Here is a 16,488-nt window from a genome sequence, read left to right as displayed (position 1 = left end):
ACTCCGTCTAACAACGCACCGATTGTCTGAGCCTTATTGCCTTCTTTTAAAATCAGCTTGCCTCCCCTAGACTGTGTTTATTTTTAGTTTTATTCATGAGTCTATGGGGAAAACACACAAAACCACACACACATACACATTTTGAAGTCCCTGAAAGTCATTTTTTCCCCTAACATTTGAAGATTTTAAGAAACAAAGAGAACATTAAGTGATGTTCTCAATATTAGCAAAAACCCGGAGCAAACACTCCAAATGAGAAATCCATAGAGGGAGACAGCGCTGTTTCATTACAGCACTTGATATTAAAATGTTGTGCTTGCTTGAGCAGGCTGAGGCTGAGATCTAAACTCATTTTGGTTTCCTAGTGTAATGTCACTGTTCCTATTATCACAGACAGTGATTTGTTTATATTTTATACCCCCTAAAAGAAACTCCCCACTGAAACCTTAATGTATAACTTGTGTTCATGAATGAATGATGCCACATAGAATAATAATGTCCTTACCTTGGTTTTTCTGTTTAGAACTTGGATCTGGAATGAGTAAAAGTATCTGAAATACCACATCTGTCATTTTGGTGAATTAAAATGTGAAATAACTTCATATCATGCTGTGTAGACAGCAGTTAAGTTTGACTTTGTCAGAGGATTCCAAGGGGGCTTTAAACACAATTGTTTTAATTCTATAGGTTCTTTCTTATCCAGGAAGTTCTTCAAGCACTGTGTTTCGTAGGGTTTACAGATTCGAATTAACCCGTTCATTTAGTGCTCACCGGTTTCAAAAAATGTAATAGAAAATACTTTGGGCAAAAACATTTTATGATCTTAAAGGTCTACTAAAACTGAACTTAATAGTGTGTTAATTAATAAGTTAATTCAGCAACTTTCAACGTGCCCAGCATTGTGTGCCCAGCATTTTTGCATATGAATGATTTATGAACCTTTCCTGAAACTTTACAATCTCAAAGGTGCAATAAAACAAAAAGTGATATAACCCAGGTAAAATGTCATGAGCACTATGAAAGAGACACCACGTGTCTGTGGTTATGGGGATGCAGAGAAGCCTTAATGGAAAGAAAGGAAAATGAGGGGAATTGGGAGGGATCTTGTGCCAAGAGAAAATCATGGGAACCGTGGAAAGTTTAGCGCACTATAGTCAGCAGGACCTGTAGGTGGAACTGTTCAGCAGCTCTCCCTACTTCAGTTCCCTGAAGCAAGCTGGATTTCATCCAATGTATTCTACTCTAAGACCTAAATTCGGGTGAATTCATGAGGATTATTCAGAGGGACAGATTGAGACAAAGTTCCAAGTGGGAGAGCTGAAGGTTCAAGGAAAGAGAAAGTCTGACTAAAGGAAGTCAGTTGGAAGGAAGATGAAAGAGAGTAGAGTTAAAATCAGCCTGGGATAAAAAAAAGGTGGCTGGTGTAGAAATGAAGAAACCCGCCAAGTAAGAGGGAGAAAGGGGAAACAGGAAGAAGTGGGACACAGAACGGGAGAACAGAGGAAGAGTCATCTTTCCTGGTCTCTCCCTCAGTGTCTTTCCATAGTACCTTTGCATATCTCAGATTATTTCATTTTTTAAATTTATTTTTTTGTTTCCTTTACAAAGTAGGAATTTGTTGCATGTAACTTAGAAGTTGTTGCATTGGTCCTTCCTGAAAAAACATTTCAGCTTTGTACCTAGCAGTTTAGATACATCTATCTGTGCTGGGCTCTTTGTAAGGCATGGGGATCCAAAAAGTTGGGTTACAATATACAATGTACAATACAAGGAGCTTATAATATACAAGGGCTGGAGAGGATGCTGAGAAACTGGAGTTTTATACATTGCTTGAGGTAGAGGAGAATATAAAACGTACAACCATTATGGAAAAGAGTCTGGAAGTTTCTTACAAAACTGTACATGCGGGCTTCCCTGGTGGCGCAGTGGTTGAGAGTCTGCCTGCCGATGCAGGGGACACGGGTTCGTGCCCCGGTCTGGGAGGATCCCACGTGCTGCGGAGCGGCTGGGCCTGTGGGCCATGGCTGCTGGGCCTGTGCGTCCGGAGCCTGTGCTCCACAACGGGAGAGGCCACAGCAGTGAGAGGCCTCCGTACCGCAAAAAAAAAAAAAAAAAACAAAAAAAACTGTACATGCCACTACCATGTGATCCAGCAGTCGCATTCATGGGCATTTAATCCAGAGAAATGAAGTTTTATATTCATGCAGCAACATGTACATGCATGTCATAACAGCTTTATTTGAATAGACAAAAACTTGAATCAGCCCAGATATCTGTCAACAGGTGACTGGTTAAACAAGTGGCACATCTATACCAAGGAAGACTACTCAGCAACAAAAGGGAACAAACTATTGATAAACACAACTCAGATGAATCCCTTAGGGAATTATGCCGTGTGAAAAAAAAATGCCAGAAGGTCTCATGCTATATGATTCCATTTATATAACATTTTGGAAATGACTATATTTTAGATTTATTGTCACCAGAGGTTAGAGATGACGTAGGGGAGGGAGGATTCAGGTGGGAGGTGGGTGTAGTTATAAAAAGGCAACATAAGGGATTTTTTGGTGATGGAACTATGCAGTATCTTGACTATGATGGTGGATATATAAATTTACATATGTGATAAAATTGTATATAACTAAATGTACAAATACACACAGATGAGTTCAAGTAAAATTGGGAAAATATAAAAAAGATAAGTGGATTGTATCAATGTCAATATCCTGGTTGTGGCATTTTGTGCTGTACTGTACTTATATACTTATACTTTAATATACTGTAGTATACTAAACTGTACATACTAAAGTTTTACAAAATTTTACATTGAAGGAAACTTGGTCTATTGATCTGTGTGTCTATACCAATTGGTGTCTTCCACCAATACCACACTGTCTTATTTAATTACTGTGGCTGTATAGTAAACCTTAATATCAGATAGAATTAGTATTCTTACCTTATTTTTCTTTGTCAAGGTTGTTTTAGCTATTCTAGGGCCTGTGCCTTTCCACATTAATTTTATAACAAACTGACTCATATAATCTGTAATAAACCTCAATATGATTTTGATAGGAATAGAATTAAGCCTATAGATCATTTCGGGGAAAATTGACATATTTATTACATTACAAGTCTCACATTCCATGAATACTGTCTTTATATTTATTAAGGTCTGATTTTTTATTACCATTTTTTAGTTTTTAGCATGTAGATCATGTACCTGTTTTGTTAAATATGTATCTGAGTATTTCAGTTTCGTTGAAGTGACTGTAAATGGTATTGTGCTTTTAATTTCAACTTTTGCATGTTCATTGCTTCTATATAAAAATGAGACTGCTTTTTATTATTGATTAATCTTCTTCATGCTGTCTTGCTGAATGCACTTTTTCTGAAGAGGTTTATTTTGGTAGATTCCATAGAATTTTCTATGTAGGCCATCCTGTCATCTCTAAATAGACACATTTTTTTTCTTCCTTTCCAATCTGTATGTTTTTTATTTCTGTTTCCTACCTTTTTCAGTCGTTAAAACTTCCTGTGTTATGTTGAGTAGGAGTACTTGCCTTGTTCCCCATCTTTGGGAGAAAGGATTCAGTCTTTGATCATTAAGAATTTATGTTAGCTGTATGTGTTTTGAAGATGCTGTTTATCAAGTTGAGGATTTTCCCCTGTGTTCCTAACATGGCGAGAGGTTTTTTTTTTTATCATGAATGGTTTTTCAGTTAACTTAGTCATTAAACCTCTCTTTTTATTTATGCTTTATATATAAAATCACATCCCCAAAACAATTTTAGGAAGTTTACAGCATATTTACAAATATAATATAACATAGTATAAAATAACATAACACAAAACAACCTAACGTGGAAGGCATTGGGAAAATTAGCATAGGGAAAATAAATGAAGTCATAAGCATACTCATTCAGAACATTTGTAAGTTTTTGAACACTTATTAGAATTTCATCATAATATAACTGAATTTGATTTTAGTTTTCATTTTCAAAGGCTAGTATTGACTTCATTAAGACCTTTCAACCTCTTTAGAAGACTCTGATTTATTCATACTGACATTCCCTGGCCTTGCACAGTGCATAAGCATCAACAAATGATAGCATAATTTAACTAACTTACTTCTAGTTCATTCATTAGTCGCATGCCTGCCCATTTTCATCTACCTAAGGAGATTACGGTTTCAACTTGTACTCAAGTAAGAATATTTATATCAAATACATCATCCTCAACACCTTTCATATTAACCTTGATTTGAGTTTCCTTCTTAAAGTCTCTCTGTACAAATCTACATCTATGCCCTTATTAGTAATCTAATTTATGGATGGGAAAGTGGACAGAAGAATGACACTAGGCCCTTTCAGACTGCAAAATTGCATGTGTTTTTTATGTGGTAAGTAATTTTCTTTGACCACAACAAGTTCACAAAATTGGTATCATGTCAAATACTCTTCTAGCTACTAAATTTTTTTCTGAGAAGATACTTACTACACAGGTCCCCTTTGAGAGTGAGAGGAGTTGTAAATAAATCCAATTCTTTCTTTTTTTTTTTTTTTTTTTGTGGTACGCGGGCCTCTCACCGCTGTGGCCTCTCCCGCCGCGGAGCACAGGTTCCAGACGCGCAGGCTCAGCGGCCATGGTTCACGGTCCCAGCCGCTCCGCGGCACGCGGGATCCTCCCGGACCGGGGCACGAACCTGCGCCCCCTGCATCGACAGGCGGACTCCCAACGACTGAGCCACCAGGGAAGCCCCCAATTCTTTCTTTAATATACCTGACTGACTTCCTTTCTCCAACTTTCATGAATACTCTTAATTGGGGTTCCAGTTGAACTATAGTATTGTTACAGCTTCTGAACATTTATGCGTCAGTTATCCATGGAGGAAAATAACATTCGCCAGTCACCTCAAAATTTTACTGGTAATGAGAGTCTGAGTATAAAAAATATCTACTAGTATTGTAATTTCTAAGAGACTGTGCTTCAGAGTCACAGACAGCTGCCTCTGGGTCATGTTCTATCAAAGGTCAACTTTATGACCTCAGGGAAATTACTTGGTCTCTCTAAGCCTCCATGTCCTCTGCTGTAACAGGGTAGAAAATGGTGTCTGCTACATTGGGTCACTTGAAGATTAAATCAGATTATCAGTGTAAAACACTAGCGTAGTGCCTGGCCCATAGCAAGGGTGCTATAAAGGTATAAATGTTAGCTATTATTACTATTTCTAGAATCATTAATGATTTTCACACAGCTTAAGTAGTGGAAGTTTTTAAATGTCTTTTATAAATTTTGAGGTCCCATCAGGGCAGTCCTGGCTCTGATCTTTGTGTACATCGAAGACACTGGGTTTAAGAATTGGTGTTTGGCCCTCAGTGAGGTTGCCTGGATGGGATCTGCATTAGAATTATGAAAATTAACTGTGTGTTGTGTGTTAAATTCCCGGGGTAATACTGCATACGTTAACATTCAAAAGATGTTAGCATTCTGGTTCCTTTACCCTCCCTTTTCCTTCCGAGAATATTATCTTATGCCAATAAGATAGTGAAGTGGGGACAAGTGTACTCAAAAACAGTGGTAAAGTCAAGTTACATCCATTTTCCCATTCTCAAAGTGTTGTTTAGCTCTGGCCCATGATGTTTGTATTCCTTACAAATATTAACATATTGACATTTTGGAAGCCTGGAGATTAATTCTGAGAAAGGCTAAAACAATTGAAAAATGTTTTCATAGCCTTATCATTGACTATACCAAATGAATGTGAATCCTACTGGAATATATTATTATATCTTCCTGAACATAGTCTGACAGCGGCGTTTCTTTTAAAATTAAAAAAAAAAGAATGGGAAAGTGAGAACAAAACAATTCTTTTAGTTATTAAAATAGCGTTTTATATTATACCATTTCTGTTGATTGTTCTGTTGAAGATGAACCATTTATGCATACATTTATTGTATTGGCATATAATTCAAAGAAAATTTCTGAGTGTTTTCTTATCAGAAGTTCTGCCTTAATCCTGTTTCTTGCTTGATAAATGAGGTGCTGTCATTGGCCGTTTCAGGAAAGGAGTGTACTCAGGATGAAAGCGCAGCAGCTGCCATCTTTACCGTTCAGATGGATGACTATTTGGGTGGCAAGCCCGTGCAGAATAGAGAACTTCAAGGCTATGAGTCTATGGATTTTGTTGGCTACTTCAAAGGAGGTCTGAAATACAAGGTGAGCACCTCTCTCAAACTGTTTTATGACCCCCTCTTCTTTTCCTATCCATCCACGCCTCATATCTTCATAGAATGTAAGTTCATTTGAGGGCAGGGGTTTTGGTTTGTTTTGTTTTTGTTTTAATCTGTTTTGTTCACTGATATATCCCCAGTACTCTTGAGACCCATAATAGGTGCTTGATAAATGTTTGTGGAATATATGGTATAATGTGTGAAATATTCTGACTTAATTTCATTTGATAGGTTAATTTTTAATGATGCTAAGTAAATATGGGCAACTTGGGCATTAATAGTTTTCATTTTTGCTATTCGAAAGAATCACTTAATTTGCTGCAAATAATCCACAACTTGGGAATTTCAGTTGTTCTGGAATATATTAGTACAGTATTTATAACAATTATAACTTCAGTTAATACAAAGAACTATACACACATTTCCCAAATAGTGTAGTATGATCTTGGAAGTGATACAAATGAAACCACTGAGTTGAACATATGTGTGGTTGAGCCTCACGAACTCCTACGCATACACTGGCATGTGCACCCCCCCCCATACACACATATAGAATTTATGTGTTTTGGCCTGAAACAATAATCATCAAATGGCTTTACTTCTGAAACAAACAAACAGACAAACAAACAAAATCCCAACTAATTAAATAGTCTGTGCCCTTAAGGCGACCTTCAGCAAAGGATAGCTTTTCCTGGAATTCTCTCAGTGACGCTTGCAGACTGGCCATCCTTCACTATCCCCCCTGCTTCCAAGAATGTTCGGTTAAAGTGTGAGGAACACCTTCTCTAGACAAACACACCAGAAACAATCTTTCTCAAAATCAAACATCTCCAACAGGTGTTCTGCAGACCGTACCACCCCACCCATCTGCCATATTAGCCCAGTGAAGACCTAAAACCTCAGAACTAAACTAGAGTTCTGAATATATACTAAATTTGCCTACTATGTTGCCCCAGTTTATTTCTTCTTTTTCCTGATCAGAGCCTTAGTTGAATATTTTGTGATGCCATTGGGATCAGGACAAAACAAAAGTTCTCTTCTCTCTCTTGAAATCATTTTTTTACTCTAGGCTAGAAACTATTAAATATGAAACTATTACCTCTTATTTTATTTAATTCATGAGTTACTTTTATGTGAAATGATCCTGAAACATCTCGTATGTCAGTGAACCCAAGATTTTGAATAAGCTGGGGCTTGTAGTTACTAGAAGCATGTACTGTGCCATCATCCTGGATATGAACCCATTTCTGCCACAAGTGGCTTGTTTGCCTCAGGGCAACTACATAAGCTTTCTGGGTTCAGTTTCCTCAAGTGTGCAATGGGTGTAACAACAGCTTTCTTGTGTAGGTGTTGTAAGGATTAAGGATTAAATTAAATAATAAAAATACGTATGTTATAGTACATATGCCATCATTCGGGTTTTACGCTATTATTATTATTATTTTTTTTTTTTTTTTGCGGTACGTGGGCCTCTCACTGTTGTGGCCTCTCCCGTTGCGGAGCACAGGCTCCGGACCCGCAGGCTCAGCGGCCATGGTTCACGGGCCTAGCCGCTCCGCGGCATGTGGGATCTTCCCAGACCAGGGCACAAACCCGTGTCCCCTGCATCGGCAGGCGGACTCTCAACCACTGCGCCACCAGGGAAGCCCAGGTTTTATGCTATTATTAATCCTTGTGCCTATTAGTGGGGCTTCTGAAATCAAACTTCTGGTTACATACTTAAAAGTGGACATGATAAAAGTAAGTTTACAATTATTGGATAATTATCTTCTAATTATCAACATTAAAACCACCGCAAATCAGCATTTTTTAAAAGGAGGATGTTTGCAAATGGAGGTCAAATTTATCAGCAAAAAAAGTCATTTTACTGTCTTATCACTAGTGACATTGAGCAGATGACAACGTGTGTAGTTGCAACAATACGTGATAGGAAACGTGGAAGCAGAGCTCATTTACTACCCAGAACAGCAAAGATTATTATGTTATACTTAATTTCATGCTTCTAGGAATATAATAAGCACTTCACATGTATTATCGCGTTTAATCTGAAAAACAGCTCTGTGGTGCAGTTTCTATCATTATCATCCTATTAAGATAAGTAAATGGAAGCTTAGAGAGACTGTAACTTGCCAAGCTCTCACAGCTGCTGTGTGACTGGGTGATTGTCTGACTTCAGTGCCTAAGCTATGATGCTATGATGCTCTCAACATAAGTAAATCGTTCAAATGCCCAGATGATTTTTTTAATTTAAGAATACTCTATGGAAAGGATATTGTGTCTATTTGAAATGCATAAAACTTGGCCAAGTCTACCATTCCCAAGTCAGCAACAACCACATTTAGTTGCTATATATAAGATAAAGATGCAGCTAGGAAACATTAATATCATCTTCCCATGTCATTTAATTGACTTGAGCTTTTTTTTCCTCTGTGAGGTTTTATAGGGAGTTGGGGAGGGGTTACAGAGGACTAATTACTTACTACTGGGCTTGCCTGGTGGTGCAGTGGTTAGGAATCCGCCTGCCAATGCAGGGGACAGGGGTTCAAGCCCTGGTCCGGGAAGATCCCACATGCCACGGAGCAACTAAGCCCGTGCGGCAAAACTACTGAGCCTGAGCTCTAGAGCCCGCGAGCCACAACTACCAACCCCGTGAGCCACAACTACTGAAGCCCGTGTGCCTAGAGCCCGTGCTCCACAACAAGAGAAGCCACTGCGATGAGAAGTCCGTGCACCGCAATGAAGAGTAGCCTCCGCTCACCGCAACTAGAGAAAGACTGCGTGCAGCAACGAAGACCCAACACAGCCAAAAATAAATAAAAAAATAAAATAAAATAAAATAACAAATAAATAATTACTTACTACTACTTCCTTATATTAAATGTCTGGCTAAGCACCTTTCCCAAGCTGAACAAGACCCAGCCCCAATCATGATTGTAAATAGCAACAATCAGACATCTGTCAGCCAGTAAAACTGTATTTATGGTGCCCTTGATTTAGAGGATCATCCACCTTGCTTTCATTCTGTAGAATAGGTAGAAAGAGGCTGGGAGTTTCCAGGGGTCATTCAAACAGTATTCACAGAAGAATTACTGTCTGATACAGACATGTATGAAACAAAAGTTTTTCTTTTGTGCATTTTTGGCATCAAATACTAGAGTCAAAATTAATTTTTAAAACACCATTAAATGTTCACAGACTGTATATACTCTGATAGTTCACCATATGAAATTATCCTAAATGTTATATATGTATTCTCAGTCTAAGTCAACTCTATATTTTATAACGTTTTTACAGAACACAGTGTTCTTATGCTATTTTTTTATCAGATTACACTGTATGTCTTATTTAAAAAATTAAGGTGGCCAAGCGTAGTAATATGTAGGTGGAAAACTTGAATTTATTTTTATTGTATAATACTTTGTGCAGTCAAGAAATATGGCAATCTTTTTAAAATTATGAAGTGGGAAATTATTATATATTTGTAAAAGCTTGTGGTTGTAATTGTCTGGAAGTCAACATTTAGCATATACTAACAAAACCTTTTTATTCATGAGGGCCTTTTGGAGAAGGGGAGAAGTCTAAAGTCAATGGAAATTTAAAGAATGCGCTGTTGATTACATATGAAGCTTCACTTCTTTTTTTTTCTGTACGCGGGCCTCTCACTGTTGTGGCCTCTCCCATTGCGGAGCGCAGGCTCCAGGCGCGCAGGCTCAACGGTCATGGCTCATGGGCCCAGCCGCTCCGCGACATGTGGGATCCTCCCGAACCGGGGCACGAACCCGGGTCCCCTGCATTGGCAGGCGGACTCTCAACCACTGTGCCACTAGGGAAGCCCAGAAGCTTCACTTCTTTCTTTGGATTTACTGTATAATGTTGATGTAATAAATTTGAAAGTTGGATTATTTTATAGGCTTCTTATACTGCTAATTTTCTTACCATATTATCAGGGAGGCTTTTGATCAATAAATAACAGTTTTATTTACACTGCACCTTTATTCTGCACGTTACCTCATAGTTAATTATGGAAGTAAATAAAGATTATTGTCCTTAACATTTAATTCGGGAAAAGAATGAAAAAGGGAAAAGCTGATTTCAAATGGTGCAAGAAGATGTGCTTGATTCAGTTAATCTGTTTTTCTTCAGCATTTCTTAATTCAGTGTGGTTGTACTTTGATTTTCATTTTGTTTTGGTTGGGGATGTGCAACCAGATTTAGAGTATAAATACTTAGGCCTGGCATATTTTGTAAACTCTTTTTACCTAAATAAATAAAACAGGTGATTTTTTAATGTAAAAAAAACAAGGACCAAAATTAGAAGCAGCCCATACCTGGCCAGCACTCAGCTCCCTTCTCTGACCTGAGGCTGTGACCGTGGGAGTTTGGGGCTGCCTGATTCTCTAGGCTCTCCTCGTCTGTACTTCTGGCCTCTGACTCTCTGTTAACCTCCTGTCACCTTTTTTTCTGAAATCCTTGTCTACCTTCTCACTCAATGGTTTGAGAACCATTAGTTCCCAGAGGACAAGAGCTACAGCTCTTTTCTGTTTATGTAGCAGGTTTTATACATGGAAGGTTTTCAGTAAATATTTGCAGTATTAAATTGAATGGTTAAAATAGGAAGGACAAAGAGCCTAAAACAAAACAAAACAAAAACCTGTTGATTCGCCAGGAAATTCTCTTCCGCATATTTAATTTTTCACATGCACTTAAATGAGTATTTTATCTTGGCTTGACAGGCAGCTTGGCACCAATACCTGAGGTTTTCTAAGCTGTTGTGTCTAGTTCGAAGCCTCATCCTTTTTTGTTTGTTTGTTTTCTATCTTCCTTCCACTGATCAGGCTGGAGGTGTGGCGTCTGGATTCAATCATGTTCTCACAAATGACTTGACCACCCAGAGGCTCCTGCATGTGAAAGGTCGGAGAGTGGTCAGGGCCACAGAAGTTCCCCTAAGCTGGGACAGTTTCAACAAGGGTGACTGCTTCATCATTGACCTTGGCACTGTAAGTTTTATACACACATGGAGATGTCTAGAGGAAAGTAAATTGTCTTCAGATCAAATCAGATGTATGTGTCATGGAAGATAATCACTTTTTCTACACACTTAGGAAAAGGTCATGTTTATGTGAGATGCAATTATATCATATGACTAATTGGCAAGTATTGAAATGACACATAAAGCAGGACTTCAAAGTTTTTATTTTCTTTGACAGTTTTAGAATGGAGTAGTGATTTAGTTCTGCCTACCATAGAACAGAAATTGAAATTTTTAATATATTTCCCCTTCTTGAACAGAGCTTCCTCTAATTATTTTTGTCCCTAAGTGTGTGTGGGAAAACACCGCTTGAGGGGGAAATTGATTCCCCCAGGAAGCAAAGATTCTAGAATTTAAAATTGACATAGGATTAGTCTAAACAGCCTGCCTGAAGAGTTTTGGGAAAATACTTTAACAAATATTAATATATCCCTTACATCCACACACATAATACTATTTCACACTTTTTTTTTTTTTAAGATTTAATTTTATTTATTTTTGGCTGTGTTGGGTCTTCGTTGCTGCACGCAGGCTTTCTCTAGTTGCAGCCAGCCAGGGCTACTCTTTGTTGCAGTGCGTCGGCGTCTCATTGTGGTGGCTTCTCTTGTTGCGGAGCACGGGCTCTAGGCGCATGGACTTCAGTAGTTATGGCACTCGGGTTCTAGAGCACAGGCTCAGTAGTTGTGGCGCATGGGCTTAGTTGTCCTGCAGCATGTGGGATCTTTGTTCCCCGACCAGGGATGGAACCCATGTCCCCTGCATTGGCAGGTGGATTCTTATCCACTGCGCCACCAGGGAAGTCCCTATTTCACACTTTTTAATTTTCTCAGAATTATTAGAAGAAAAGGCACAAGTACAAATGTCAAGTATCATCTTAGTTGGATGGGCAATATCTGACTTTTCATCCAGGAAAAGAGGCCTCTTTAATGTCAGGAATACTTATCATTATTATCATGACAAAGAAGTATTATTGCAAGGTCTTGTGCTAGACTCTAGTAGGCAGGATTTGAGTTGTGTCTTTAAAACTTTGTAAGGTTTTAAAAAACCTAAAAAAGTATTCCCTGCCACTGAAAACCCACGTGCAAAGGCAAAGAAGGCAAGAAGCACAGAGCACGTTTATGTTGTCCTTTTTCTTCTGGGGATCGTAATTCTCATCACACCACATACATCAGCATTCCCATCATCATGCATAACATTTCTAGGTCAAGCATTGTTCAGGGACTTATTGCTTCAGTTAGCATGAGGCTTGGACTGCCTATAGAACTTGCTCAAGGTGGCACAGCCAGTAAATAATGAAGCCAGGATTAGACCCTGATTCCCACCTAAGCCTTTTGCTTTACTGCCTCTCCTTGGGCAGTATTTTGGGGAAGAGAATCAGACAGAGGCCAAAAAAGTTTATTTCATATATATATAGAGGGGACACTGAGGATTTTAAAAATGCAGCTACACAAAGTTCGGTTTGAGCAATATTAATCTGGCAACAGCATAGAGATTAAATATGCTAAGGTTATAAATAGTTTGGAAAATGACACAAATTATAAACTTCTTTGGGTTCTCTAAGTTAGGATACACCTCTAGTTTTATTACTGCTAATGTATGATTCGACTGTCTTGGATTATACCAGCTGTGTGCACAGTTGAAATTATGGTATTAATGCCCAAAGTACAATTCCCAGTGTCACACTTAGACGTCTGCACCCAAAATGGCAGTACTCTTGCCCTGTATGTCACAGTGAATTTCATGGAAATATCCTTTTCAACCTTAGATGCTAACCTGTTCCCCTATCCAGGCTTAAGTCCTAACCTTCAGGTCTAGGCTGAAAACAGATACTAGTCTCTCTCTCCATTCCTCTGCAACCAAAACCACAACTTATACAAATAGATGATCAGGTATATTAAACCATGCAGTTCCAAAAACAGCACTCAGAATCTCTCAAAGCCAATGCACAATAATTATCTCCCTCAACTACTTACATTTTATAGCCCTTTAATCCCTTTATAATTTATAAAGTATTTTACACGTAAGGTGGTATTGTTCATGGAGAAAGTGGACCTCAGTTTTCTTCCGAGTTTAGTGTAATCTCAGGTTCTCATCTATAAAAGTCGGGTATTTGATTAGATGTGCTTTGAGGCCCCTATCTACTTCCCACTGATAATGTAATTCATCACTGCCATTACTTGAAAATGTTTCTTTTCTAAAAAAAGTATTTTATGTGTAATGTAATTGCTCTACAAATGCAATAATCTCTTTGTCATGAATAGTATCCAACTGAGCTTTCCAACTCTCTGCTCTTTGATCCTGAGCAAGTCATTAACCTCTTGGAGCCTTAACTTCCTTATTTCTTTTTCCTTCTTTTTTTTTTCATCTTAACTGTGGTTTCTAATGACACTGCTGACGTTAGCCGACTCTAATTCAGTCCCATCTGACACACAGTCATATCTGGAAATCGCAGTCACCATCCCCGTTTCACAAGAGGAAGAAATGCCTTAGAAGGTGTGAGGAAGTCACTTGCATTAATGCAGGCTGAGTGGTGATCTGGGATAGGACCTGGGTGTTTGTTTCTGTCACATCCTTTTCATTCCACTGAGTGAACTTGGTATAGAAGATGATGTGCCTCTATAACAGAGTGTCTTGCAATAGTTTCAGAATCTGCTGAATTCAGAATTGATTATGTCTAATATGGCTTAGAATCTACTGAAAGTAGTGTTATTAATGAAATTATTTATTATTTTGTTGAACAAGTATTGAGTTTCCACAATGGGCTAGGTAGTTGAATGCTGTGATAGATCAATTCTAGCTCTAGTAACATACGCTCTCTTCCCATAGGTAATATCTGCGCATAGAAGTAGTCCCCACAAATCCAGCCTCATGTAATAGGGACAGAGTCTCTATAATAAGATTCGAGGACATTCACCTGTTTAATAGTAAATTTTCTTTATTTTATGTAGTTAATTTTCTTTAATGAATTTCAAGTTATCTCCTGCTCTCATGGTTGGTTAGAGACATTTGGAATGATTTTGTTGCAGAGATACTTGAAGCTGATTTTTCTCTTATGTTGTGGAACTTTCCCACACCTCACAGGGATATTCTAGTAAGAATCAAGCCCTGGATTCCTAAGTACTTTAGAACAAATACCCACATGATCTGTGTTTGTGTAATTAACCTTTAACCAGTTGTTATGTCGCCAAAAGTTTCTAAAAGGTGATAAGATCTTGCAGTTACCTTGGGAACTTTATTTTTAGGGTGTGTCACATTAAACAAGAAGGGAATCAAACTTTTCTCTATCATAGTATTTTTATAACAGTTACTGAGTTAATTATTTCATGACCACTTTCTGCTTTCGTGGGCACAAAGGGAAGCCAATGCCATCTCTTCAATCTTGTTTTATTACCCAGGTATGAAAAAGATAGGTTGAACCTCTAGAGCTGTCACCAAACTAAAGCCAGCTGGCCAACGCTAAGGTTATGGATATAACCTAAATCCCATATCTTGATTGTGTTTGAGGGAAGTGAGCCTTTTATGATAAACAATCACTGGTATGAAGGTGGTGTGCCATATACCTTAGAAACATTTACTGTGGCAGGATTTTAGACCACAGTAAATATTCTCTAGACATGACAGCATAACCTTTTCAACCTAAAGCATGAGATTGTAAAATTATTCATTTAATTACAACATCAACTTCTTAGAGGATGATTTAGATAAGTTGTCTTATATTTAGTGTATTTTCAGAAAATAATATGGGATGTGGCTAGACTTCAGCAATTTGGAATTTACTGAATTGTTGGAAAATGCTTTTGAAATATATATTTTAATGTTGGTGAATTTATACATCATTACTTTCCACTATTTTTAAAGATATGAGGAATATATAGAAATTAATAAAATTACATCTCAATATTTCGACAAAGCATCAGTAACCCCAGAAGTGAATGATAATGAAAAGAGCCCATATTCTTAGAGTTTGGGATATGGCGTTAACTCTTTTAGAAATACATGTCAGAGCCGGCCACTAGTGGAGAATTATGTTTCACAGGAATAGGAACCTGTGGTGAGTTTTTAATCGTGGTGTCCTGCATGTTCTGTTTCCTTGTTAACTTGTTTGGTCAGTTATGCAGCATTGCCCTACTGCCTTTGCTATTTGTAATCTATCCCGCCCTCTCCCATAGTCAGTCATGCTGCTTTGAAAAAGCAGCCTACACTTCCTCATTGACCAGTTGGCCTTCAACCCACGTCTTCTGACTTTCACTACCACCATTTCTTTGAAACTGTTCTTCCGATGAGCATCAGTGCCTTCTGCTAAATCCAGTGGCCACTGATCATTTTCCACTTGCCCCTGTGCTCAGTTGACACTTGACTATTCCCTTTTCCTTCAGTCCCACTTCTTCCCTGGCTTCCTGTTTCTCCTCCCTTTCAAGCCACTCTTTCTCATTGTTCACATGGTCTGCCCACCGCCACAAGTTGTTGCTTTTTTAAGGATTCTACTTTTGATCATTGTCTTTTCTTTATACATTCTTCCTGAGCAAACTCATCCTTACCCAGAGCTTCAACTGCTCACCCCCCAGCTCAGACCTCTTGCGTGAGCTCTCTGTCAGTATTTCAGATTGCCTCCGAGATATTTCAGCTTGTGTATATCATGAGAACCTCAGACTTGATAAATCGAAAAACAGAGCTCATCAGTTTCACCCTCTCCTTCCAAAATGATTTCTCCTCTTGTCCTTTTCTTGTGAATAGAACCACTGCTCACTCAGGCCCTCAAACCCCAGATCCAGGAGACATCCTGACAACTTCTCCCAAGTGCTGCACATGCAATCAATCACATTCAGTCTATTTTTCCTTCTAAGTGTCCCTTGAATGCTTCCCATCCTCTTCATCATCACAGTACCGTCTCAGGACCCTGTGCCTTACACTTTCCCTCAAGTCGCCATGCTTTTGCTTTTTTTCAGGTTTCCTTTGCTTAGAATACTCCCCTCTTCTACTCACCTTTCTCTGCCAAGCATCCAATATCATCTCACCCTCAAATTCAACTCAGATTGCCTTCTTTATAATGTGTTCACTAATTCCCCTCTCCCCCTTGTCCTGTCCCATGTCACACCTTGTAGAGTTGGGCATGCTCTTAACTTTCCTATCACCATGCAGAGACTTGCCTCTCAGCACTTTCCACACTGCCTGCGCATTCATTTATTAGCCTCACTCACTCTCTTTGTTCCTAGTCTATGGCCCAGAACT

At 38.5% G+C, this 16,488-nt stretch overlaps 1 protein-coding gene across 3 annotated transcripts in view; it reads left to right on the top strand.

The window, feature by feature from the left end:
- Positions 1–16,488, top strand: part of SCIN (scinderin) — an 81,518-nt gene that overhangs the window by 1,156 nt on the left and 63,874 nt on the right. The window contains exons 2-3 of one of the 3 annotated variants that reach the window (XM_060020443.2): positions 6,062–6,216; positions 11,066–11,227. In XM_060020443.2, the coding sequence (XP_059876426.1) occupies positions 6,062–6,216; positions 11,066–11,227 (317 nt within the window). Of the gene's footprint in view, positions 1–6,061; positions 6,217–11,065; positions 11,228–16,488 lie in introns of those variants that run through there. The other 2 variants (XM_060020441.1, XM_060020442.1) reach the window with 2 other exon arrangements.

The sequence above is a fragment of the Delphinus delphis genome, chromosome 9 (genome assembly GCF_949987515.2).
Source record: "Delphinus delphis chromosome 9, mDelDel1.2, whole genome shotgun sequence".
Taxonomy (NCBI): Eukaryota; Metazoa; Chordata; class Mammalia; order Artiodactyla; family Delphinidae; genus Delphinus; species Delphinus delphis.
Note: the sequence above shows the minus strand (reverse complement) of the source record. Positions and strands in the feature narration are given on the sequence as shown.